Source organism: Xyrauchen texanus, chromosome 44 (genome assembly GCF_025860055.1).
Source record: "Xyrauchen texanus isolate HMW12.3.18 chromosome 44, RBS_HiC_50CHRs, whole genome shotgun sequence".
Lineage (NCBI taxonomy): Eukaryota > Metazoa > Chordata > Actinopteri > Cypriniformes > Catostomidae > Xyrauchen > Xyrauchen texanus.
Window position 1 is genome coordinate 20,198,022 of NC_068319.1, and position 27,877 is coordinate 20,225,898.

General features: G+C 37.7%; 1 protein-coding gene across 1 annotated transcript; it reads left to right on the forward strand.

The window, feature by feature from the left end:
• Nucleotides 1–880: 880 nt before the first annotated feature.
• Nucleotides 881–27,853, forward strand: LOC127636659 (histone-lysine N-methyltransferase NSD3-like). The gene is given in 24 exon segments (XM_052117317.1): nt 881–1,189; nt 2,527–3,545; nt 3,745–3,904; nt 3,989–4,143; nt 4,249–4,768; nt 4,771–4,979; nt 6,856–6,976; nt 7,793–7,893; nt 8,464–8,509; nt 8,675–8,805; nt 8,963–9,088; nt 11,015–11,141; nt 11,412–11,609; nt 13,136–13,315; nt 15,967–16,116; nt 18,084–18,240; nt 18,694–18,896; nt 19,138–19,250; nt 19,712–19,981; nt 20,464–20,580; nt 20,679–20,820; nt 21,241–21,347; nt 23,962–24,166; nt 24,480–27,853. Coding segments are annotated over 23 exon segments (4,818 nt in total). The 5' UTR covers nt 881–1,189; nt 2,527–2,573; the 3' UTR covers nt 24,788–27,853.
• The last annotated feature ends 24 nt before the right edge of the window (nt 27,854–27,877 follow it).

The following is a 27,877-nucleotide window of genomic DNA, read 5'->3' on the forward strand; positions in this document are numbered from 1 at the left end:
GCATTGTTAGATGCAAAAGAACTGATTCCTTGTAAAGTTAGTATGTTATCTTCGTTTTACCTGCGGTCTCTGCAGTTTTATCATCTGTAAACAGTATTTCAAACGCTGCTATGACCAGTTGTGCAGTCCATTAGTAAAGTTAGAGCAGCGGCAGCAGGAACGCCCACCAGCGACACAGATCGCAATCTCTAGTGACATGCCGACCGAAGTGTGAACCTTGGCTTTACAAGCTCAAAGTTGCATTTCTCCAACATCCTGCACAGAGTTTGTTAACCAGTGCGTATTATTATTAAAGGACATCTTAAAACAAATAAATCGCACATCCTTAAACGTATGAAGGATGGTGCTGTGCCTAAATGCAATAATTACACATTCTAAAATATATAGTGTAATATTTATGTTTATTTATAATCCCTTTTTGTAAATATACCTATTTCTAGTTGTGTGTGTGTGTGTGTCAATTGCAATCACTCAAAAATTAAATAATTTCTGAGGAAATGAAATGTTGTGCATTTTGTGTACATGATTATTTCATTATTTGTAGACTATATTGTTGACTGTATTGATATACTGGTTCATCTAAAGAGCAATAACAATATACAAATAGATGTTTTAGAAGACCATTTACATCTAAATTACTTATTGTAAATACAATAAAATCACATTTTCAATTGTTTTATATTCAATTATACACCGTTTTAATTCCGTTTGATTGATTGAACCTTGTAACACAAACATGATATGTTTTGTTGTCTAGCAATTATATTTCTCTCACTGTTTTGATTCAATCAAGTTAAAATAAACAACAACTACGCGTCCCAACATGCCCCTGACATCATGCAGCACAGCCAATGGAGGAGATTTTTTTTGGCGCTGAGACACAGGCCTTAAGCAGAGGAGGCTTTTGTTACAGATAGAGGGAGGGAGACGGGGAAAATATATGGGAGCCAAATTTCCATAGGTCTGCAGGAGCATCCCGGAGAGAGAAAAAAAACGGGGTTTCTCCAGATTTTACAGCCACGAATCATATCATGGGGACCGATACACGACTGATATAGCCCCAGTTTTTCACACAACGGATGAGATCTAAGAAACGTGGATACATAAGTCTTTGTGTGTTCTTGTATTTATGATAACTGCACGAGGAATCTAATTTATTTGTATTTGTTTAGAATGGAACACGCTGAAGGTACAGCCGCTTTTATTTGATAATATTGCATTAAAACGAAACACCCGCTGCATGCATTTGTGGTTTTGATAATAATAATAAAGCATATGTTTTCATCACACCTTCCATCACCTATCCTCGAGATAGTGGCGGATGGTAATGTAATCTGGCCAATTTGATTTAAAGGGGCACGGGCAGCCATGTTGGCGTGTTCGCTTTCACGTCTTCGTTTTTTTTTTTTTTTTTTTTAAGATTCAGCTTATTTTGCTTTTTTTCTTGCTTTTTTTTTGTTACCAAGAAACACTAAATTTTTAGTCAAAATATGTGGTTTATAATTTCCATAATAACAATCTATGGAAGTACGTGTGTTAATGTTCCCTCATATTCCCACATTAGCACATCCGCTAACGCTGCCTTTCATATAATGCAGCGACATTACACGGTCCGCTCTACATTTTACAAAGCTTTTCGGAGAACAAGACCGTTTTGAAGTAAACTAATGATTCATTAAGTTGTTTTTTTGACCCGTGTAACAATTAGGTTAAGATGAATACAAACAATATGTTTATTTCGGGTCTGTTTTGCTATCCAGAAAAGGCTAGCATGCTAATCTTAGCCAGCTGCTGTCCATTGCAGGTTTGTGTTTCTTTGACATGAAACAATGTAACTGTCCAATTGATTTAGAAACTGTTTTTTGGCGTTGTGTGATGTAATTTTTTGGAGTGTTACATTACATTCAACAATATACCTTTGCGATATTTTTTTTATATACATTTTCTCACTAGGCAGATAAAATCAAATCCAAATAGACAATAAAACACTCGTTTGTATGGTAAACATTTTTGTGTTGGCCAGGTGGTTATCTTTGTAGTGCACTTTTTGTTTTAGGGGATAAGGGTGCACTCCTTATCAAATAAACGAGAAAGATGTTTTTTGTCATTTATATTCACGAATGTTGCAGTAATTTATGGACTGTTAACAAATGTGCATGGTTTAGCATGGTCCTTTACCAGTTTGATTGGGAAAACATTGCTATCTGGCAAGGCTTCGTTATTTCAATCTAAATTATTTTTGTCAGTGCGCTCTAATGATTCAGGAGAAGTCAGTGTAACTAAGAGTAAAGTGGAGTAAACTTTATATACTCCACATGGAAGGAAACTGCAGTGCAGAACCTGCCAAAAACAGTCACAGACTTGTTTATTTGTGCGTAACATTGTTCACCATTTTGTACCTGTTTTGTTATTAAACTAGTTTTATAAACATAATTGTGGCTTCAGCTACATTTTACAAGTGTTTAAAAACTAAAGCAAGGTTTTTATTTGTCATAAAATTATTTTTGTCTCTACTCAATATCTCAGCAGGCCCTGTAAGAAAAAGGGAAACTTAAGGATGCTGGAGCAGAACAATGGATTTCTCTTTCTCTTTCATGCAAGGGATCATGGGAAACACAATTCAGCAACCCCCTCAGCTTATTGACTCCGCCAACATCAGACAGGACGATGTCTATGAAGCCATCAGTGACCCAGGAGATGATGGAGGACAGCAAAACTATGACTCACCCTTGGAGTCAGGCTTTTCTTACCCTGCTGAAGACCTCCCAGTTATTACAAATGGTTATCCGGCAGGCTTAAGTACTTATGAGCAACAGGCTAAGTTTGCCTTGTACTCTCAGTTCCCCAATGGCTCCGCTAATGGATATGGGGCCATCCGAAACTATGGGGATCATGGTTTGCTGCTTGGTGAGGGCACAGTATTGAGACCACCGGTGGTCCAGGAGAAGCCTCCGACCCATATCCCACCTCCAACACATGCCCACCATCACCACCAGCCCCATCATCCTCACCATCACCACCCTCAGCAACACCATCTGCACAACCCACCACTGTTACCTCACCACAATCACCCACCTACTTCCCAAATTATGCCTCCAGTCTTACCACCACCTCCTCCCTTGCTACTGCCTTCCTCTCCTCCTCTCCTGTCACCTCAAGACAGCATCATCTCAAACCATATCACACAAGCCACCACCACTCCAAAAAAGACCAGCTCCCCTGAGATTAAGATAAAGATCATTAAGACTTACCAGAACGGCAGGGAGCTGTTCGAGTCCTCGCTCTGCGGGGACCTGCTGCAAGAGGTTCAGGCTGGTGAGGCTTCCAGAAAAAGACATGAGCAGAAAAAAGAGAAGAGGAAAAGGAGAAGCAGCAGACATAGTGTTATTCAAGAACAGGAGAGCCAGCATCCATTCAAATATGTGGAGGAAAGGTCAGGGATTGTCCACAGCTCTGCACAGCCCAGCGAAGGTCATGTCACATTCAGAGAAGAACAACCTACTACAACCGTCAAAAGCCCCAAAGCAGAACCCAAGGAACAGCGAGTGAGTTGATCTACTGTGTCATATTCTTGCCATATTTATGCTAATTTCTGCTTCTACAGAAGATCTTTTGGTCAATATTTCCAAAACGTATACAATATGCTGTTTCTTCTCAAGAGTTTACGAGATTCTGCTCTATTTTTCTGTTGAATTTACCCAAGACCATCATAACAATGTCTTGTATTATCAATTCTTTGTTTAGAATGAAAAGCACTGTCCTTCGGTCATCACTAGCACTGGCACTTGTCAAGTGTATGAGATTGGTGACCTGGTGTGGGCTAAGGTCGGAACTTATCCTTGGTGGCCTTGCATGGTATCATCGGACCCTCAGTCAAATGTTCACACACGCCTCAATACAAGAGGTAATCCATGTACTGAATACAAGTACAGATGCTTTAATTCTAGTGGTGCACTTTATTATACCTTGTTTCCATGGCTCCTGGTAGGTAACAGAGAATACCATGTGCAATTCTTTGGGAGTGTTCCTGAGAGGGCCTGGATCCATGAGAAAAGAACCAGGGTGTACCAGGGTGAGAGCCAGTTTGAGGAGTTGCAAGCTGAGACGCTCCGGAAGACAACCAACCCAACAGAGAAGCAAAAGGTATGTATCTCTTTAGAAGGTGCTCTCCACAAATTTTTTCAATTTGTTGGCCACTTTTATATGGTCATTTGTAAGTACTTATTCTGTGGTTTATTTATTTTATAGCTGCTTAAGCCTCAATCTCAAAAGGAGCGTGCCCAGTGGGAAGTCGGTGTGGGCCATGCAGAGGCGGCCTTGATGATGTCTCGAGAGGAACGCAATGAGAACTACACCTTCATCTATATCGATAAGGAACCCAGTTCTGCTTCTGCGGCTTCTGCTGTGGCTCCTGCCGCGGCTCCTGCTGGTGCTGCTGTGGCTTCTTCTGCTGGTGCTGCTGCAGCTTCTTCTGCTGGTGCTGGTGCTGCGGCTGCTGGTGCTTCTGGTGCTGGTGCTTCTGCTGCCGGTGCTGCTGCTGCTGCCACCGATACTTTGGTCTCACCAAGAGTGGCAGTCAAAAACCGCCCCGAACGCAAGCAGAGACGTTCCAAAGGCAGTGCCAGAGCAAAAGAGGTGCTTCCACCCCGTCGGCAACAGCCGCGGAGACAGTGCAGCATCAATAGTGGTGGAGAACCACCATCTCCAGATGAGGAAGATGATGATATTGAACATTGTCGCAAAAAACAACCCCAGAGCTCCCCAGAACCAGACCCCAACCCCAGCAACCCTCCCCACCTCCAATCAGGACACCCTGGAAGACCGCAGCAGCTCGCAAGCTCCTCCCACTTTCCATTACTATGAAGAAACTGAATGTGGAGATCATCAAGTGCGACTGGCAGCTCCCAAAGGAAAAGGTGGACCTGCCTAAGAAGGTAGAAATTGAGGAGAGACCTGGTGATCGGGTTCAGTCACCAGAGGTAAAAAAATTTTTATTTTATTTTTATTGAAAATTCTTTGTGAAGTTGAATTGTTTGTTTTGCCACAACACATAGATAATGGTTAAAAACTTATATTTAGTAGATCAGAAACAGAAACATCCCACTCCGGCTTTGATATAACAGTCAGAAGGTATTTAAATATAAATAACACTATTTATGATGAAAAAATCAAACACATGATATTTCCAAGTAAAATATTTTTATTTCAGACAGAGTTGATAATAAAGTGGCAGGAGTAGCTCTGGAAAATAGAAATGGGATGTCTGTCAACTTAAGGTGTATCATGCCTCTACATGTACTTCCAGTGTAGAAAAATTCATTGATTGTAATAGTAGCAATTTAGTTTTGACTCACTGTACTGTTCGCTTCTTGTGTAAACTGGGTGTTATCGTGAATAACATCAGCATGTAGATAATTTTTACAAGAGTATTGTAAAGTAAAAAAAGTTAAATGTTTTAGTAGCAACAATTTCTTCTCCAAAAGAGTAGTTTACATACAAGAGACTTCAGGGATGTAATTTTTCCAGATTGATCTGGAATTAATCCATACAAATAAAAAGAGGGGGAGGGGGAATGGTATATCAATGAGGGTTAAAATCTCATAGAGAATGCCCTGTCCTGTGCATTGTCGGTAAGCACTTGACACCCAATAGCCACCTTTCAACTATCGGGCCAGTGTGAGCCAGGGCTATCACCTGGCCTGCTGGGGCCAATAGCCCTGGGCCAATAGCCCCGGACCTTGTGCCACGACACCAAAATCAATCTGCATTTCCACCATCGAGCCAATAGCCCTGCAGTGTTGCCCTAAAACCCACCCATAACATGCCACCCTTGTGCCGATGTCACACACCTTGCTCATTTCACAAGCAAGTGGGAAGCTCAAGCTGAGGTATCATGTTATCTAGTTATCTAGAATATTAAGCTTATATTGTATGTAAACATTAGCCAACTAGCAAGATAAATTGGTGTTGACCACTCACCGACTGTAACTGCCATGGTATCCCGAGTGGTCTCTACATTAACAGCAGGATGATGTCCCAGCACATTGTCCATGATCTTTGGGCATTGCTTTGTTCATTGTGAATTTTAACGGAGTTGTACTCTGTCTGCAATTTTTCCCAAACCTATACTATTGTGCGCTGTAAACACCAACCCGCAAGTTCAGCGATCTTGGTGCTGAAACCACATACCTGACTCGGCGAATCTCCGCCTTTTGATTTTTACCCAGTCTCAAAACCCAGTTGGCCTTGTTTGGCCCAAGGGTAATTGGCAGGCCAAAGACTTTTGCAAAATTTGTAAAGGTAGTGTGTTTGGTGTAGAGGTTAGCCTTTGTCAATCACTTGGCTGAGACTTATCGCTATGTAATAAATAACTTTGCATTCTAATCAAATTGATTATGAGACCATTAGCATAAGTGGCAAATGCTATTCGCACCCAAGTTTAAAGATTAAAGTACTATTTGCATTCAGGCCAGGGTATGTTAACTAGTTATTAACTATGCTAGCTATGCTAACGTAAGCAAACTAACAGTTAGCTAGATAATAAACATCACCAAAAATGCCTTGAAATGATAGACTACATCTCCAGTATCACACATTTAGTTGCTTAATATACATGCAAAGCTCTTGTAGCCTACTATAATGTTTTGCTAAAAAATTACAACAGCGCTCTGTTGCTACTCTTTATACATAGATGAAATTGTGCCTTTTTTTGGCAGGCAGTTGTGTTCCCCCCCCACCCACACACACACACACACACACACACACACACACACACACACACACACTTTTTTTTTTGTTTGGCTCATCCAGACTATTGGTGGAGATATCTAGTGTTTCTTAATCTGTCCCACAAAGGGCTCCAGTGATAAGGCTGAGGCAGAAACATGCTCCAGTGAAGAGGAACGAGCTGTATCTCCCTCAGGCTGGAGTGACCAGGAGAGTGCCGAGTATGCATCATCAAAAGAGCAGTCCTCAGGTGCATGCACACACATAGATGAGTTATATCAACTCCCTCTTACAGTGAAAAATTAATGTTATGCATTCAAATATACAGATTTGATTGTGTCTTGGTTTGGTGGTATTAGTTTGATCAATTAGTCTACTCATTTCAGTCACAAATCACAGTTTATGACAGACTTGACCTGTGAATTAGCTGCTGAAGAAAACAGCATAGCTTTCTTTGCTAATTCAGACTGGGTCATTTTAGATGGCACTGGTTTGGCACTGACCTAGCTGGAAAACGTGCAAAGTAATCTTGTGAGGCTGGTCAACCAGCATGTTCTTTCTGGTGAAGCTTGTCAACCAGTGTTAGTTTTAACACCGTTATTTTATTTTAGTCTTATTTTTTTGTCTTTTATTTCTTCATTCATTAATTTACAAAATTTTACTGAAAAACACATTCTGACTAGCGCATTTTCCTGTTTATTTGTCCGAATCCTTTTTTTTCTTTTTATCATCATGATGCATCTTTTGTCTCGTCTCCATTGTCTTTGACAAAAGGTTTTTTGATTTTGTAGCAATAATGAAAAAAAATATATTTTTCATCTGTAAATTTGTTGATGAAATGAATAGTTGTTGACTAAAAATGACTGAGTGGTAACATTAGTTAATAAGCCTCATGGGCACATCAACACACCAATCATTTAAAACACAGTATATGCTGTTTTTTTTATGCAGTGATGTGGTTGCAAGCTAATTCCACACTTTAATATTGTTACTAGCAGGATTGAAATAAACCGAGTAAATTATAAAGTGTGTATGTGTGTATCCTAAATGTGTGCATGACATGTAGAGCCTCTAGAGAGAAAACAGCAGCGTAGATCTGTGCGAAGCCGTTCCGAGTCTGAGAAAAGTGTGGAACCAGTGCCAAAAAAGAAAGTGAAGAAAGAACAGGTACAGCATACAACCAAATATTTCCCAGTGTATGGTATTAAATTATGTATCCAACTACATTTTTTTGCCTTTTCTCAATGTCATGTCTGTTCTTTTTCCTCAATGACAAAAATAATAAAAATGACTTTAAAGCTGAAGTGTGTAGCGTTCTCTGTTAAAATACTTTATCCTGTCCCAGTTTAACATGCAGAAACAGCAGTAAGTAAGTCATTCGTAGGGTTGGAGAAAAAGAAAATACCATCTCTCTGGTGCTATACAATTTGCTGTAAACATGAACTCAACCAATGGGCTGAGTTTGGGGTGGGACTATAATTTTGTTCAATCAACTGCAGGAGGGAAAGCTGTTTGAAAACAATGTTTAATGTTGCAATTCTTTTCTTTTGTGCAGAAATTGCACACTTCAAGTTAAAAGGTGGGATTTTCTCTGGGATTCTTTTACTTGTATTGTTATCTGTATTTAAAGTTCTTTACACATGAAAAGTCTTTTTTTTAATGCATCAGTTGGATAAAATTAAGGGCTGAAGAAACATTTTTGACTGATGCAGCTAACCAGATTGTGCTTCTCTGCAGGCGGACATGGCACCTCAAATGGATTTCAAAACGGGGTCGCAAAAAGGTGCTTGAGACTTTGCAGGGAACATCAGATATTTTTTTAAATATAATTCTTAGATATAATGCATTTTAATAATTATTTTTGGTTATTATTTTAATCCGTTCAGATTAAATCAGTTAATCAATTTATGGATCTTCTCTCACTGCTGATGCTCTTTAAATCCTGCAGGAGCAAGTGAGATCTCAGATGCATGTAAACCACTAAAGAAACGCAGCAGAGCATCTACCGATGTTGAGATGGCCTGTTCCCTGTACAGAGACACATCTGACTCAGACTCCAGAGGCCTCAATGACCCACAGGTCAGATCACACTCTAAAAACACCTTTTCTGAGTTGCAACCCTTGAGGTTATGGAATTGTTGTAAACTTGTGCATTTTAATAGCAGTTTTTGGTAGCTAAATGATGTATGATGTACCATTAAAGTCAAGTTTTTACATCCATTTGCATCCCTCGTAGACCGGATTTGGGAAGCATTTGGACAGTCCTGCTACAGTAGATGCTGATGGATCTGATGCCCAGTCAGTGGACTCCAGCCTATCCCGTCACGGAGGAAGTTCCTCAAAGAAGGACACAGTCTGTAATGTGAGCTCTATAAACACAATAACATAAAATGTCCTGTACAATAATATTACTGAAATACATTACAGATGTTATTTACCGATGTGTTGCAGTGTCCCAATATATCGCAATTCAGTTATACACATTTAATCAACAATTTGATATATAGATGAACCCATATGACTGATAAACTGTGTTTATTGATAATAAATAGCACAAAAGATGCTCAGTTGGTTCCTGTTTGATGTTAGTATATGTTGCTAAGTAAAAACAATTATACTAATTTGATGTAATTACAATACAAAGTACACACAAATATTGTGTGAAATAGGCCATTTTAATTAATGTAACTGCTTTTTCTGCGTTGGCATATGTTGCTAAGCTAACAACGCGATACTCTATGAAGTGTAATGCATAGCACACTCTAATATTGGGTGAAATAGGCAATTTTAATTAAATGGAACAAATGTTTCTGCATTAGCATATGTTTCTAAGCTATCAGTGCGATACTCCTAAAAAGCTCAATACATGGCATGCGCAAATATTTGGTGAAAAAGTTCATTTTAATTGGATGGAACAATTTGTTTGACACTTTACCCTATTGTATTTCGACTTTAGGCATATCTCTCCACCCTTTTTTCATCTGCCAGGTGTTCGTTTTTTTTTCCCAAAATGCATACTGGTATTGCCTTATCCTTGAAATTATAAATGTGAAGTTGTCTTCGATTTAGGCCAAAACTATGTATTTTTGAAGCAGCATTATGTGTAGCAGCAGTACAGTGCAGTGGATAAAATCAAGCAGATGCAGGTCAGGAGCTTCAGTTAATGTTTACATCGACCATCAGAATGGGGAAAATAAATTTGATCGACTGTGGCATGATTGTTAGTGCCAGATGGGCTGGTTTAAGTATTTCTGTAACTGCTGACCTCCTGGGATTTTTCAGACACAACAGTCTCTAGAATTTTCTCAGAATGGTGCCAAAAACAATAAAACATCCAGGAAGCGGCAGTTCTGTGGACAGAAATGCCTTGTTGATGAGACAGGTCAACAGAGAATGCCTAGACTGGTTCAAGATGACAGAAAGGCTACAGTTACTCAAGATAACCCCTCTGTACAATTGTAGTGAGCAGAATTGCATCTCAGAATGCACAGTACCTCAAATTTTGAGGTGGATGTGCTACATCAGTTGAAGACCACATTGGGTTCCACTTCTGTCAGCCAAGAACAGAAAGGTGAGGATGCAGTGCGCACAGGCTCGCCAAAACTGGACAGTTGAAGACTGGAAAAATTTAGCCTGGTTTAATTCATCTCAATTTCTGCTGAGGGACACAGATGATGGGATCAGAATTTTGCACCAACAGCATGAAACCATGGACTCAACCTGCCTTTTGTCAACAGTCCAGGCTGGTGCTAGTGGTGTAATGGTGTGGGGAAACTTTTCTTGGCACACTTTGGGCCCGTTAATACCAATCAATTAACGCTTAAATGCTGACCATGCACATCTCTTCATGGCCACAATTTACCCATCATCTAATGGCTACTTCAAACATGATAATGCACAATGTAACAAAACAAATTCATCTCAAACTGGTTTCATGAACATGACAATGAGTTCACTGTTCTTCAGTGACCTTCCCAGTAACCTGATCTTACACCTTTGGGGAGTAGTAGAACGGGTGATTCACAGCATGACTGTGCAACTGACAAATCTGCTGAAATTGCATGGTGCAATCATGTCAACATGGACCAGAATCTCAAAGGAATTTTTCCTACATCTTCTGGAATCCATGCCACAAAGAATTGAGGCTGTTTTGAGAGCAAAGGGAGACCCTACCCAGTATTAGTATAGTGTTCCTAATAAGTTGTTCAGTGATTGTATATGTTTATGTGTTTGTCACCTCTGGAGTAAATAGAATCTGTTAGAGCTATTCTGTTCTATGATCTTTTAGGTCTGTGAAACCTTCGGGGATTCATTGGTGAGCTGCGAAGGGGAGTGTAACAGGCTTTTTCATCCAGAGTGTATGGGATCCAAGAGTGGGAAAGAGGGAGAACTTGTGTGTAAGGAGTGTAAGACAGGTGAGCTATGGTATAATATGGTTAGACATACTGAAATTTATTCTGAAACGTAATTAAGACCTGTTCACATGAAGTTATTGCGATTTTAAAGAAGTATAAAATACATGTCCAGTGCCAATTATTTTGAAGTTTGGATACCTGAATGTATTGTTTGACAATTGATAATTCATTTAGACAAAATTGAACAAATAACAGATTAAAAAAAGGTATAATTGCAGTGGAATATATATAATATATATATATACACCTCTTCTCTCACTCTTTTTCCAGGTTTCCACCCTTGCTTCTCCTGCAAGGTCACAGAAGGTGATGTGAAGCGCTGCTCTGTGAATGGTTGTGGCCGCTACTACCATGATACCTGTGCTCGCAAGCAGCCTGGAACCACTACAGATGCTGGAGACCTCCGCTGCCCCCAGCACATTTGTGCCACATGCTGTCTCGACAAAGACCTTGTCAAAGCTGCCAAAGGTACATCACAGATTGCATCAGTTGAAGCATCTTTTATAAAATTCACATTAGTTTGTAAGATTTAGGGATTCAAATAATATTGAGTTGAACTATTCTAGTTCCGATTCCCATTTTACTTAACTATTCTGGTATTTAAATTATTCTTTTAGTACTTTTGAGGAAGTTTACTACACTGGTCCAGTTGTTTGTTTGTTATGAGGACAACACAATTGAAAGCTGTGTGGTCTGCTTATTAACAATGTTTTTTCTTAAGCATTATTTTAGGGCAACAGCCTTTCCCCACTCGGTGTTAATTTTTTTCATTTTAGTCATAGTTTTAGTCTTTTGACAAAAAGTCTCATTTAAAATTTGTCAATATTTCATCATGTCATTAACGAAAATGATAATTTTAGTTAGCAAAAATTATATATTTGTTCATGATGACTTACAAAATTGACAAGTGTGTCAAACTTTAAAAGACTAAACTTTAATCAAATATTCAAACATTTAGAAAAATGTTTTGTATTTGTTTAGATTTTCTAATGTAAACGTGTATCAAACATATAAATATATATATTGTCCTTGTGAAAAACCTGAGCTCCTGAAATAATAATGAATAGACTGTATTAGCTACTTTTTAGAAGTTAGTCTACTGTATTCTGAATTCTTCATGCTTTAGAGACTTATTCATTTTCTGTGAAAAAATATTATATTGCTTGTAGCATGTTTCTTACGGAAACGGTGTATTCACAACACAATTTATGCAACGCATATTATGCATATCCTGACTAGCACATCATTTAGTTCAAGGTAACCTGTTTATTCACTTCACTGTGCAGATGTAAGTTGTTTTATTAAATATAAAGTATGTTGTGGCTATAGTGATAAAACATCCTATAATTAGGATGTCTTTGAATGAGGTATTTCCCCCATTTTTAAGCGGTTCATTATGCTGGTGTTCAGCGCATTCAACTCATGCAGCTCAAGCGGAGAAATCCCTAACACACTGGATTATTGTATTAAATGAATCCAAGTCTAATATTTTCTTCTATATACAAATTCTCAAGATGTTTCTTCTGTGTATATCTTGCACTGTTAATATCTTGTATTATTTTAATCTAGTCACATTTTTGTCAACAGTATGCTTCATTAAATTTTTTAATTATTGCCATGATGTGCCTTTTTCATCACGTCTTCGTAATCGTTGATGAAGTCTAAAAACCCTTTGTCAATGAACGTTTTCGTCAGTGAATTCATTAAAAAAATTAACACTGTTCTCAATTCATCACTATTAATTGATACTGCTTGCTCACAAACATGATATTCTTTGTCATTGCACTGTAGATAAGTAGCGGTGCATTGTCAGAATAAAGTATGGTTTTCCATCAGCATCCACAGAAGAATGCTGGTGTTCAAGAACCATCAACGGAACCAAGCGTCATGAAAATAATTCGGTTCCAGTGTTTTTTAAGAAATGGAACTGACACAAGAACCTGTTCTTGATTCCCATCCCTAGTTAGATGTCAAGTATATGTTTTCCCACATAGGTCGCATGATGCGTTGTATTCGGTGTCCGGTGGCGTTTCACACAGGAGACGGCTGTGTGGCGGCTGGCAGTGTGTTGATAACACCTCACTTCATCATATGTAGCAACCACTCCAGTTCCAGGAAGAACGGACACTTCTCCTCACCTGTGAATGTAGGCTGGTGTTTCATCTGCGCTCGAGGTACGTTTGGCCTGACATTTTTGATACCTAGCATAACAGTAAATGTAATAATTATTCAGATAATTAGTTTGATATGTTCATGTGCACCTAATTTAATGGCATCTACTTGTGTAAACTCTTGCTGAGTTCTTGTCTAAATGTACATGTAACTCTTTAATGGCTTTCATACAACATCAGTTTTTTAATGTTCTCTGGTCAGTGTTGTCCTTGCCAATGTCAATGTTCCTTCTAAGAGTAGGACACTTTTTGAATGTGACCTCTTAACTTCTTTTCTTTTAGATGTACTATGTGTTTGTACACCATCAGATCATGTTTGTTTTCTACTAATTAATTACTAATTTACTGTCTCTGATTCTTCTGGGGAGAGACCAAGATCTGATTTATTTGAATGTAGATTTCAGACAGAATTTTGTACCCATTCAATTTTGTTAGACACTTAACAGAACAATTAGTGATACACTTATTTGTATAGATTAAGAAAACATGTTTTGTTTATTTATGCCAGAGTTTTAATTCTCAGTTGGTATGCACCACTTTTATCATTATTTTTAAGTTTTGTCTGAGAACTGATATGATGAACAGTATTATACATTTGTACTTTTACATGCTTCAAGTGAAATCGTGTAGTAAATCATAAATTAATCCATAGAGAAATTGTATAATATTTGAATGGGAATAAAAAAAGAAAAGAAAAAATATTTTCTTCCCATATCTGAAAATGACCATATGTAATCTGACTTATAATGATGATAAAAATCCACTAATTATAATTAACTATTGGCCAATGCCAATATATTTAGTTCATCCCTAATTCAGTCGTTGTTGGTTACTTTTTTCATAATGTTGACATCCGTGTTTGAAATTATTAGAAACCTTCTTACTCTTTTAGAAATGATCTCTTCCCCCACTAATTCCTTCATGAATTAATTATATGAAGTATGGTAATTTCTTTAACCATCTCTATTGTCTGCAGTAATTTGGATAATCCGTGTTGGCATGGGAGCAGCTTCAAATCACGTTGTTTATGACCAATGTTTGTCATAATGACCTTTGTCTTAAACATTTGGCTACCATAAAATACAGAAAACATTTGGCAATTAGATGTGACACAGTTGTTGTTTTTTTGTGTTTTAAGTTTTGCATGTAAGACTCAACAGTAAGGATTTTTTCTGCTGGCCCAATTAGGACAGTAGTTCAGATTGTTACTTGCCCTGCCAGCATTTTCACTGGCCCCAGCACGAAAAATGATACATTTTATTTTAGCAGTGTATTTTGTATTGCTAACTTTAAAAAAAAAAAAAAAATCAATTTTAATAATGGCTGGAAATATTTGATCTAAAACTGTTATGTATCTTATTGACTGCTAAAAATCATAATTACACCTTTTGTGGAAAATTATGCCATAAGGTGCAAAACATTACTGATTGATTAATCATTTTCAGCTCCTTTTAAGACTTTCATAAATCATTCTAAAAATGTATACAAAACCTCATCTACACTGCCTGGCCATTGTAGATTGTTTCAACAACCTTATGCAACGTCACAACATTTATTTCCATCCAGAGTTGCATTAATATTTGGCAGAGATCTTGTAGTGATGATGAGAGAGTTGAACCACTCCATAAAGTTTTATCCTGCACATCCCAAAGACTTTCAATGGGGTTAAGGTTAGGACTCTGTGGTGGCCAATTTATGGTTTAATGATTCCTCATGCTCCCTGAACCACTCTTTCACAGTTTGAGCCCGATGAATCTTGACATTGTTGTCCTGAAATATGCCCGTGCCATCAGGGAAGAAAAAACATCCATTGATGGGATAACCTTGTCATTCAGTACATTCAGGTAGTCAGTTGACTTCATTTTATTTCTGCATAACATTGCTGAACCTAGACCTGTCCAATTGAAGCAACCTCCGATAATAACACAGCCTCCAGTGGCTTGTACAGTGGGCACTATTCATGACGGGTGCATCGCTTCATGAGCTTCCCTTCTTACGCTTACTCGCCCATCGCTTTGGGATAAGGTAAATCTGGACTCATCAGACCACATTAATTTTTCCATTGCTCCACAGTCCAATCTTTTTGCTCCCTAGAAAATATAAGTAATCTTTTCCGATTAGCCTCACTAACCAGTGGCTGAATCCTGTAAGTTCTTGTCAACTTGTGCATGTGGAAATGCTCTTACTTTCACTATAAAAACATAGCCGTGAGTTCTACTGTCCATTTTTTTATGTGACTTCAAGCGTTTTAGTGATCTCCTATCACGATCATTCAAGAAGCAGTGTATGTTGGCCATTTAGATAATATTACCTTGGTGACAAATTTAAATCAGCAGAATTTGCAATGACGCAAACTTAACCAAGACCAACTAATGTCAGATTTAATGATAACACAGCACTGGTACAATGGTGCAAGGGACAGTTCTGTTAACTGGCCTGAAACACTTATATCCTTAAAGTTGAGTCTTGCATTTTATCCACTAAACCGTTTAAGCTCCCACTCCAACACTGGAGTATTCCTCTTAAGAGTTTCGTTTTTGTGTTCTCTTTTCAGGCCTTCTTATTAAATTGTGTGTCATTTTTTCCTGATGTGTGTTTTTCTGGAATCATGGGTAGTTTCATTGCTCATGACTTTTCCTGTTTGTCTCGTGTAGGGCTTTTAGTGCACGACCGTACTGACACCATATTAAGTTCATATACCTTTAAGTCGCACTACCTTCTGACTGAGTCAAATCGTGCTGAGTTGATGAAATTACCTATGATTCCTTCTTCTTCGTCAGCTACCAAAAAGAATATTGGGAAAGGTAAAATCATGTTTTCTTGGTTTATGTAGTTTGCCATCTGTATGCTTTCACAGCTGTCTTATTGCAACGTGTGTGTATATATTTATCTTTTTTTTTTTTGGTCAATCAACCGCTTGCTGTTTTATGCAATCATGATGCTTCTAATACAAATAGTGGGCTTGAAATAACATGCAAGTTTCACTGACAGATTTGTAGTTTAAGATCAGATAATGACATTTGGTATTAGTTCAGATTCACCAACACATTTTGGGGATATGGTTTGAGTTAGAGCACAAGGGTAAAGATCAGTGGTTCTAAACTGGTTATGCTTCAGGACCAAGATATTACATTGGACATCAAATGGCGTCCCAACACAGAAACAAAATAGTTTATTGTACAAAAGTAACAAAAATATTCTTAAATAAAACTTTTAAATTTATTAAACTTATTAAGCCACTAATTCACTAAACAAAACAATGTGAATGGACAGGTAGGCTTTCACGTCAACACCAAAAGATAAGAGAAGGGTTTTCTCTTTTAAAAGTTGACATGCCTATTTATTTAGCTATTCCAAGTACAATTTATATGGTTAGTTTGTGCAGTTTATAATTTGCATTTAGCTTTATTTTTCCCTGCTGTCTGGCTCACAAGCCAGTTGAGAACCACGTATAGATTGCAACATAAAAGCTTACAAAGCAACTGGTATTACATTTTCTTAAATATCATTACATTCACTAGGTTATTTGCACATGGTTTTCTGAGTCTGTAACCCGCTTTGGCTCAGCATTAATTGCTTGGCTTTTTTCCAAATTGCTTTCATTTACGTTTCGGTGTTTGCTTGTGCACAATTATTCCCACCTACCCTCCTAACAAGAAAATATTTTGGATGGCATTGTTATTGTAATTTGTTTTATTGGCCATCAGTGCTTATTTGCCCTGCTTGCCTTTAGTGTTTTAAATTACACCATCCAAAATACTTGCTCTGTGTGTCTGCTAGTGTACAGGAGGTGATGGACAATCATTCAGTGTGCATCACTGCATGCTTCCCATAGTACCCCCTTCTGATCACTCGCTATTGGCTGCTTAAATCACATGGCACAAAAAGCACATATTAAAGGGATAGTTCACCCGAAAATGGAAGTTGTCATCATTTACTAATTCTCATGTTTGTTCCACAACAGTCTTTCAAATGCGAATCACTAAAGGGAAGATTTGCATGTGTATTTTGGTCTGTCTTTTCAATAAAATGGTAGTTGATAGTGATTCACTTTAAAGCTTAAAAGGACCTAAAAGTATCATAAAAGTAGATCATGCAACTCCTGCGTCATATTCCAAGTCTTCTGTAGGCACATGATAGGTTTTAGTGAAAGTATGTTATTTTTCAGTGAAAATCATGTCTTTTGCACATTCATGGGCACTATGAGAGAAGCTTGTTTACTGCGGCTTGTGTATTGGTGTTGTTTGGCATGTTGCATTTCTCTTGTGAACACATATATTGACTGAAAAATAACTTGCATTTTGTGGGTTTTCTTACCAAAATATATTGTATGCTTACAGAAAACTTGAAATATGATGCACTTTTTTGAAGCTATAAACTGTTTCCTTATCAACTGCCATGGTATTGAAAAGATGGGCCAGAATATTTGCTAAATGTTTGCCTTTTGTGCCCAAAATAAGAAAGATTGTCATCAAGTTTGTAATTAAATTACGACAGTTTTCACTTTTGGGTTAACTCTTCATTTACGGCGAAAGGTGTTACTCATCAAACCATGTCCTTAAGCCAAATTGATCTCCAAATTGCTGTGTTAAATCTAAACTTAAAGTATAAAAGATTACAGAACATCTCTGAGACATATTAAACTTCGACAACACATTCATGGACAAGGTTTGGGGAATATCACTTTTAATGGGAATGGACAAGCATGTGGTAATGCTGTGAACCTATGTGTATTCGAATGTGCGTTTATGTGTGTGTGCTTGTCAAAAAGGAGGAAGACTGTTGTGTTGCGAGGCCTGCCCCGCCTCGTTCCACCCCGAGTGTTTGAACATGGAGATGCCGGAGGGGACGTGGCTGTGTGGGGAATGCAGATCAGGCAAGAAACCCCATTATAAGCAGATAGTCTGGGTCAAGCTGGGCAACTACAGGTACGTCTGTTGAAAAATCTATCTGTGCTATATGCATATCTTCTCTGACTAACCATTTCTGAATACATATAATGTAATATGGTATCTGTGTCCTAGGACTTATACTAAACTGTTCACACCATGTCTTGTGTGACTAAACAGCATGACCTAAAATGTTCACACCAAGTCTGATACAGAATATTTTTCATTTTCTGATAAGCTTGGATGCTTGAATGAATCAGAACAATGTAAAAATCGACACAGCCTTGGAATTAAAAAAAAATTAAATAATCATCATACTCGTATCATCGTAGTATGAAATTATTTACTTTCACAGATGCATTGTATTATTTTGAATCTTATGTTTTTGTGATAGAAATTTGGATTTGATACAAATAAGCCTTAAGAAGGGGTTCAGTCTGTGAAAATAGACCAAGAATAATATGTAGTATTAATGCTGATATTGACCCATAGATGGTGGCCCGCTGAGATATGCAACCCTCGCCTGGTTCCCTCCAACATCCAGAGCCTAAAGCATGACATTGGCGATTTTCCAGTCTTTTTCTTTGGATCCCACGACTATTACTGGATTAACCAGGGAAGAGTTTTCCCATATGTTGAGAGTGATAAGAACTTTGCAGAGGGGCAAGTTGGCATCAATAAGACCTTCAAGAAAGGTGAGATACCAAACCATGCATTTTTCGTTTTAAAAGGTGATCAGTCTTAACAGTGACCCATATTAAATGCGACTGCATTGTTTGACCTGTAAAAATATTGCCCAGGCTTATTGCTTAGATTATTTCTGAACTAAAGTGTGTGTGTGTGTGTGTGTGTGTGTGTGTGTGTGTGTGTGTGTGTGTGTGTGTGTGTGTGTGTGTGTGTGTGTGTGTGTGTGTGTGTGTGTGTGTTGAAATAAAGCACTTGAGGAGGCTGCAAAACGGTTCCAGGAGCTAAAAGCGCAGCGAGAAACCAAGGAGGCCCTCGAACAGGAACGCAACTCTCGCAGACCCCCACCATACAAACTTATCAAGGTGTGGTACAATCAGTTTAAAGTTCAGTAGAAGCTCAAACTATCTACACTGAAATTTCCCCTTCAGTAGAAGCTCAAACTATCTACACTGAAATTTCCCGTTCATAGACCTTAGTCAGGGTAGACATATTTAATTTATCGCAGTTGAAAACGAGGCTCTCAGGAATAGGTTCATTCAAGCGATTGTACTGCTTAATATCTTCGTGTCGATCATTCAGCTGCCGAAACTTTCAAAATATGTCAAGCCAGAAGAAATACAGTTAACGAAAAATCCAGAAAACATTGGTTTCCCATTGAATGAGCTCTACATTTATCCCTCGCAGCCACGTTTTTCAAATTGGCAAAATTCAACCCTTACTAAGGTTGGTTTGAACCACTTGCAGTTCCTTTCATGACAATAGATTTATTTCCCATGCCACTGTTTACTATAGCTCTGAAATTTCTCCATGTTCCTTATCTCAGTCCAATAAGCCAGTTGGAAAGGTGCAGGTGCATGTCGCTGACCTCTCCGAGATCCCACGCTGCAACTGCAAACCCACAGATGAGCGTCCATGCAGCCAGGACTCTCAGTGCTTGAACCGCATGCTGCAGTATGAGTGCCACCCGCAGGTCTGTCCTGCTGGTGACCGCTGCCACAACCAATGCTTCTCCAAACGCCTCTATCCTGACATTGAAGTCATAAAGACCAATGGTCGAGGATGGGGTCTAAAGACAAAGCAGGACCTCAAGAAGGTGAGTTAACTATCTGAGCTCAGACTCTAATAGCACAGAGATTTTGTTTGAATCGGTTTTAAAAAAGTAACTTTTTAATTGATTAAAATGTTTGTATGTTTGTACATTTTAATGAGTATAATGACTTCATATCGGTTTCCTTAAGCACTCGATGAAATGTAAGGCCTACTATGCACACCTTGAGCACCAAAAGATGCACATAAATTTAAAAAGGACAAACAAAATATACAGTCATGATCCTTTTTTCAGAAGCTACATAACTGTTTGTAATGTCAAACAATTAATTTAGTTCTACAAACTTTTTTGGAATAAATGATAAATTCAGCATCCAACATTTTTCTTTTCAATTTTACACTTTTATTGTTTAGTTGGATCAGAATTGGTGCAATATTAATTTATCTTCATTCATTCCATGCAGATTGTGTGTAGTTGAAGTTTTTTACATTTTTACTAATCTTGGTGCTTCATTTGTTTTTACAAAGGGTGATTTTGTCATGGAGTATGTTGGCGAACTGATTGATTCTGAGGAATGCAAGCAACGAATAAGACATGCCAATGAGAACCATGTGACCAACTTTTACATGCTGACCCTCACTAAGGTACCACCATTTTCATATTCACTCTGTGAATGTCCATTTCAATTGGACAATGTATGTCATCTCAGCTGTATTAAAGTTAACCCACCTGTGTTCCTCAGGATCGTGTGATAGATGCAGGACCCAAAGGGAACTTGTCACGTTTTATGAACCACAGCTGCAGTCCAAACTGTGAGACTCAGAAGTGGACCGTGAACGGGGACGTGCGAATCGGGCTTTTCACATTATGTGATAACACTGCTGGTGAGAATAACTATTTACTTATACCTATAGTTAGGAATTTTTTTAAAACCCCTAACTTTAATAAATGGACCAGAGCCATATCTAGGAACCAGAAAATCATAGACTTGGGACAGTAACTAACCACCTTGAACACCATAGTAACTGTTAAAACTGCATAGTAACATACTACAAACCTCTCAAAATGCCGTAGCATCCTCATAGCAGTGTGCTTGCAACCACACAAAACACCCTAGCACCATGGCAGTAGCTTCTGCACAAGGAAGCACCACTCACAGTTTCTTCAGTGAATCTAAAAATCTGGTATAATTTGATGGTGCAATCATTAATAGCCCATGTTGTGTTTTGTTTTTTATGAAAATGTAAGCAGTGTTTGTTTAGAAGCTAATTGGGGTAATCATGAAAAACTCTTGTTTTCTTCAGGCACAGAACTGACCTTTAATTATAACTTGGACTGTCTGGGTAATGGGAGGACATCGTGCCACTGTGGAGCAGAAAACTGCAGTGGTTTTCTTGGAGTTAAGCCCAAGGTAAAGCTTAATTAAATTAGACAGCAGCAAATAGTAGTTACACACAATTTCCTTCAACACCATTGACAATTCTCTGGAGATACCATTAGCTAAGGTGTACTTCAGTTTTATTTGCTAGGTTGTTGTTTTGTTTCTGTTTCTCTTTATTCTTGCACATTTAGTTAATGTATTTATTTACATTTTTTTACATTTTTAAATAATTAGTATCAAAACATAATATCTGTGTCTTAAATTTGACACTTAATAATTAAATTATTAATTGTCTGATTGGCCTACTATTATTCACACAAGTCTGACTTGAACACGTGTTACAAAAAGTAAAAATGTAAACAATGCATCTCCAAGAACTCACACACACAAATCAAAAATATAATTCTCTCATGATCCATTGTTTTATTATTTAACAATTTTTTTTTTGTTTACTTGCAACTTGATGTGAAATTTATTCTAAAACCCATAATACAATTTTAACATGGGTTCCTATGGGATTTAAGAAAAGCTTTTTAAGTTAAAAAAGGTCTGTGGTTAACATTAAGTACAATGTGCACAGCACATAATGTGCTATCTGGCAAAAAACATGTTAGCTTTCCTGATTCAGATGACTTAGTTGGAAATGTAGTACATAGTCCAGTGTCATGGAGTATGAAACCAATCATCGGATCGAATTCATATTGCTGCAACCAGAGATGGATGTCATCCAAATATGGGCAGAGAGGATCGTTCACTCCAATTACATATGGCCAGCAGGAGATGACGCCAAGCAGAGCATGTGAGCGGAGCGTTGCGATCATAATTACACTGGAGCGAGGAGCGCGTTTCATGAGACAGCCCGCTCTGGCCGCTCACGAGGCACTCACTTTTCGCTCTTACCAGAATGTGCTACATTTCTCATGCGGCTGCATTAATGTGTACGCTTCTACACTGACAAATATGTGGTGTTAGCTGCTGTATTAGGTCCAAGATTTTAAACTTTATAGAAGAACTTATTAGAAGAAATTGACTTGAATATCTGGCAAAACACAACAAAACTGGTTACATGAGCAAACCAGAAATCTTACAGTACATTCTTGAATTAAAAATATAGACAATCTTTTCACATTGTAATTTTATTTGTCCCTCTGGAACAAGTGAATGGGCTTAACACAATTTTTCCCATTCACTCAAATCCTTCTTTTCCTAATCAAAAGAAATCATGCTTGTTTGTTTCTCATGCATCAGTTCAAACAAAACAGCCACCGTTAGATAGTTTTGTAGCGCATCTTAGATTTTTCTGGTGCCTTCTCAATGACCAATATCCACTTTAGAAACAATTAGTAATTAGGGTTCACAGGCTGTAAAGTACAGATTTAAAGTTTTTTTTTTTGGTTGTTTTTTTAAGTAGCCTACATCAAGGCATTGTTTGTGCTGTTGTTATTTGCATCATGAAATATTAGGTTGAATGCCAATATGATGAGGATTTTTTTTTTTATATGATGCAAAATGAAATAATCAAGAATACTGTCTCATTTCTTTCTCATTTCATGCTGCTCTGCTCCAACATTGCTCTCACTCATGAGCGCTCGTGAGTGAAAAGTGGAGTGATGACTTTTGAACTGTAGCGTTGGAGTTGAGCGATCACACTTGAGCAAATAATTAAGCGGAGCGACATCTCGCTCCACTCCGCTTACATGCTCTGGCACCAAGTACATGATACAGACTCAACAATGGCTCAGATGACACAGAATGAAACTGAATGAGATCTTGTTACTCATGCCTGCATGCTTTGGAGAGAGGGCATATCTTTATTCATTGTTGTATCTACATGTGCAATAAGTTCTTATGTACAGTTATTATGTTTTATTTGTTTGGAGAGGCTTTTGGACACTAGGGTAAATCTTTTTTGTAGTGCTATAACATTTGATTGCTTTTTCGTTTCAACACTGAATTATATTCAGTTGCAGGTTATTGGGAACAAAACAAAAGCAGCTTTTCTGAGCTACCATATTTAAACATTGAGATATATAAAGTCAAGGTACAAAGATGTTTGGCTCAATTTCTGGTTTTGTTTTTTTCCCTCAACAGTTTCTTAGGCTGAGAGTCTCATAATTTATCAATCTATATCATTAAAAAATAATTGTTAAAAAAAGGTTTTCTTTACAATTATACCAAACAATTGACCCTTTTTTGTAGAGTTATAAGCCTTTAATTTTAGGCATGCCACCGAAACAGGAAATCTTTAAAACGCCTTCAGAGCTTAAAAGGTTAAATGGAAAGAAACCGCAGTAGTGTAGTAATATTTTAAGAAAATATATATTTTTTTAATTTAAGATGATTAGGCATATCAGTGTTAGAGAAAAGCTGCATTATTCTACATATGGTGCTGGTTGCACAATTATTGATGATTTGCTACATCACTGCTTGTAATTAATGCTGTAGTACAAAATATGAAGTTTGAAGTAATGCTTACTACAGACCTTATTTTACTAATAAATCAAATCTAAAAACCCATAGAAAATCCCTTCTGGAAGCTGTAGCGAATTAGCCTTCTGAGTTAAACTAAATGGCTTCATTGTATTTTTAATCACTGGTCACCCATGTCCCTTGCTTTGTTTAAACCTCATTCGTCTTCATGTAGAGTGCTGTGGTTATGGAGAGAGAGGAGAAGGTGCGCAATGCTAAACTTAAGCCTAAGAAGCGCAAACTGAAGACGGAGAGCAAACAGATCCATGAATATTTCTGCTACTGCTGTGGAGAGGGAGGAGAGATGGTTATGTGTGACAGAAAGGATTGCCCAAAGGCCTACCATCTCCTTTGCCTCAACCTGACTAAACCTCCATCCGGTACGTGCCATTTGGCACTCAAGTTTTACCTGTTGAACGTAAGAATTTCTGTAGTAATGCTACCCAGAGAGACTAGTTCTTCCAAACGCTCTGAATATAATGTTTATTTGTCTTTGAGCAATTTGGATTTTCATACAGTAAATGCTGCTGTTGTGTATTTATTTTTTTTACCCATGTCCCTACTACCTGACAGATATCACCAAAAAAGGTGTCCTTACAAATCACATTTGTCTCTTTGACAGCCGTAGGCGCCGAAAGAGAAACAACTTGCATGTTTTGAAATTCTTGACTTGATTGTTTTTATGCTTCTCAGGGCGATGGGAATGCCCCTGGCACCAGTGCAGCATATGCCAGCGTTCCGCCATCTCGTTCTGCCACTTCTGCCCTGCCTCGTTCTGCCGAGAGCACGAAAGAGGACAGCTGGCAGTGTCTGCCCTAGACAACCGGCCCTGTTGCTCAAACCATGACCCCCAGAAACCCTTAGGGCCCCAGGTTAACCTTAGACAAGTCACTATAAAGAAGGAACCACTCGAACTGAAGGAAGCTGCAAAGGAAGGACATAGTGATGGGGAGGATGAAGATGAGGAGGGGGGAGAAAGAGGGACTGGGCCAAAGCGCTGAGGGAAATGAGGGGCTTCAACAAAACAAAGCTCAAATGACAACAAACAAGAGTGAACCTTAGAGTAGCCACTCACAGCTAGCTGGTTCTCTTTTCAGTTAAATCGAAGCAAACTTGATAAATTGGGGTTGTTTTCAATTCCAAATATACAGCAGTTGGTATGATTTAAAAAAAAATTTTTAACATCAATTAACAGCCTCATATCAAATACATAAGGATTGCTTATATAACAATGTAAGCAATTCATCTCTGTTTTTTTTAAACAAAACTTTCACAACTAATTGTCACTTTAATATTTTTCAGACGTGCTCCGTTTCGCCAAAAACCTCTGCTAAAACAATGCCTTTCAATGGCAAACTCAGTTTCCATATCTTTGGTACTTCAACACTCTATAAACACTTTAAACCAAGAACTTTATTTATGTACCTCATGTAAATAGCAAAGACTGTTGTAAAACATGTAGGGTGAAATTGTTTGCCCCTCACCGGTAGGATTTCACTACATGAGCCTGTCGTGATAACATCTATAAAAACGAGGCTCATTCAAGTAAGGCTTGTTCAACTGCCGCCCCATTCCAGTGAGTTTGTGATTTGTAAGATTATATAATCATTAATATATTTATGTCGATGTTTACATCCATTCACAATGTACAGTATTATTCATCTGTATTAGACAATTTGATATCACTAATCGTAATGTTGTTTATGTGCCCTTTTTGTCAGCAAAATTACATTATTGCTTGGCCGGTACTGTATCGCAATCATCTTTTGGTCCACTCAGTTCACAGTCATTTCAGAGTAACAACTTAGTCTAGTCACCGGCAAAGATCAGTACTGATATCTACAATTGGTAACGTTTGATGGTGTAGTGTTAAGCAGCTGTTGTCTCATTCAGCCACACATACTCCAACACTGCCATGTCTCTCTTAAATCAAATATTTACCATTGTGAGTATTGAACAGATGCCAGTGTGTCAATTACAAAGAACCCATATCATGTTTCAAAGCTATGCTAGTTGTAAGACTGTGAGATTTTTTTTTTTTTTCTCTTTTGCCGTTTACATTTGTGTTTCCAGCATACAAGTGTAAATATAATCAAACTTAGTTATTTGATACGCGATAAAGTTGCAATTGTATTCATGCCTTTCAAATCATCGTGTTTCATGCATAGGATGTAATGCTGTACAATAGAGTCGAATTTGAAGGGTATCAAACTGTATTGTAACGCTCATTTATCATTTTCAACATGCTTGATGTTAAGCATCTTGTATTTTGTTTTGTTGTAATGACATATGCTATTGTGCTAAATGATAACTGTCATTGTAGCTGGACGTAGGGAGGGCTGTATGATTTACGACAGAGTGTAGCATAATCCTCTATGACTTCTACTTGATGTGAATCTACTTAATAGCTTTGATCTTGGAGAAACTACCATGTCTTTATGTTAAGGTGTCTTGGGATCTCCTAAAGGGGGGGTAGTTACCATGCTGTTAAGTTACTAAACTGTTACTCTCTTGTTACTGGTGTCTGTGCAGTCATTCTGGCGTTGCTGTGCCACAGTTTGAACGAAAGGAAGAATTGATCGTGACTGCTTTAACACGTGGGTTCTGGACTTGCCCATTAGTCATAATATACATTTCCCATATAGATCACAGACAAGTATTATACGTAATGGCACCACCAAGTATGTTTGTCACTTTATGGAAAGTAGGGAAAGTGCTGCAAGTTTCAGTTTACTTGAATTGCTCCCATTTTGCCTTTATGTTAATTTTCTGTATTTATTTTTCTTAGTCTCAAAATGGAGTGTTATTGGTGGATATGTCAAACGCTTTGTATTTGTACTGGATACTTACACCTGACAGTAAATTTAAGGAATTCTGACATTTGAAGATGCCACTGCCAAACTGAGATTTGTATATTTCTGGAAATATGGTTTGCTCTTACTTGCATCTGCATTTTTTGTGTTTGTGTGTTCTGAAACATGGAAGGCAATACAGGTATCCATTTCTTTGTTTCTCACATTGTGATATTTTTATAGTGTACATTTATTTTTATATAGGTTTACTTTAGATACCATAGGCACTTTTTTGTTCTTAATATACCAATATCTTCCCTTACGTTTATAATGAAAAATATCAAGGAATTGCAGTATGGCAAGATGCAAAGCACACTTTTTATTTTTTGCCTGATATTCAGTTGGTACTAGTAGTTACTACTTTGTCTTGTTTAATCTGATACAGAAATGTCCAGTGACATTTTGGAATGACAAACAAATGTCTGGTTTGAACCCTCAGAACATGGCTATCATAGAAATTGCATTTACTTCATTTGTTTATGCAGTGGCTCAATCACTGATTTGTTGCTGTATCTATTTTGCTGCATCAAATGTTAAAAGTGTATAACCTCCATTGATTCCAGTGTTTGGTGTCTGTGCACTGTACTTTGTACATTTTCATGTGTATTTGAAAGTGTCATTATCATTTTGAGCTCTCCAAGCATGTTCTTTGTGTTGCTTAACTACATTTACTAAAGGTGGTGTCCTACCAGCTTACACTATTTGATTTTATGTACTGTTTTCACATTCTTTTTAAATAGACTGTTTACTAATTCTTGCTACTGAGTTTATGTAAAGATTAATGTGTTAATGTAATATTTTCACCATGCACACTGAATCAAAATACACACTCCAACTGAATAAAACGTATCCTAAACGATTTGGCTTGGGTAGAATGTATGTCCTCTCTTAGTTTTACAACGATGTGCTCATGAAAAGAGTTTTATTCGGTTATGTCATGTAGCCTATTGCATTGTGTAAGAGAATGATGCTTGATCAATTGTACATAGCTGCAAAAGAAAAAGCTCAATTGTCATATTGTGGTGTCATATGAATGCCTGTAATATTGCTTCTGAATGTTTGTGAAAGTAGAAACATTTTGTACATTTATTGTATTTTATTTGACCAGCTTTTAGAACGTATTTCTTTAGAATTCACAATTAATTCTGAGAGTAAGCGACATTCCACAGAGTTAAACGTTTTCAGACTTGCCTGGTTTGACTTCAATAAACTGAAATGAATGTTCAAGTGTGAACGTTT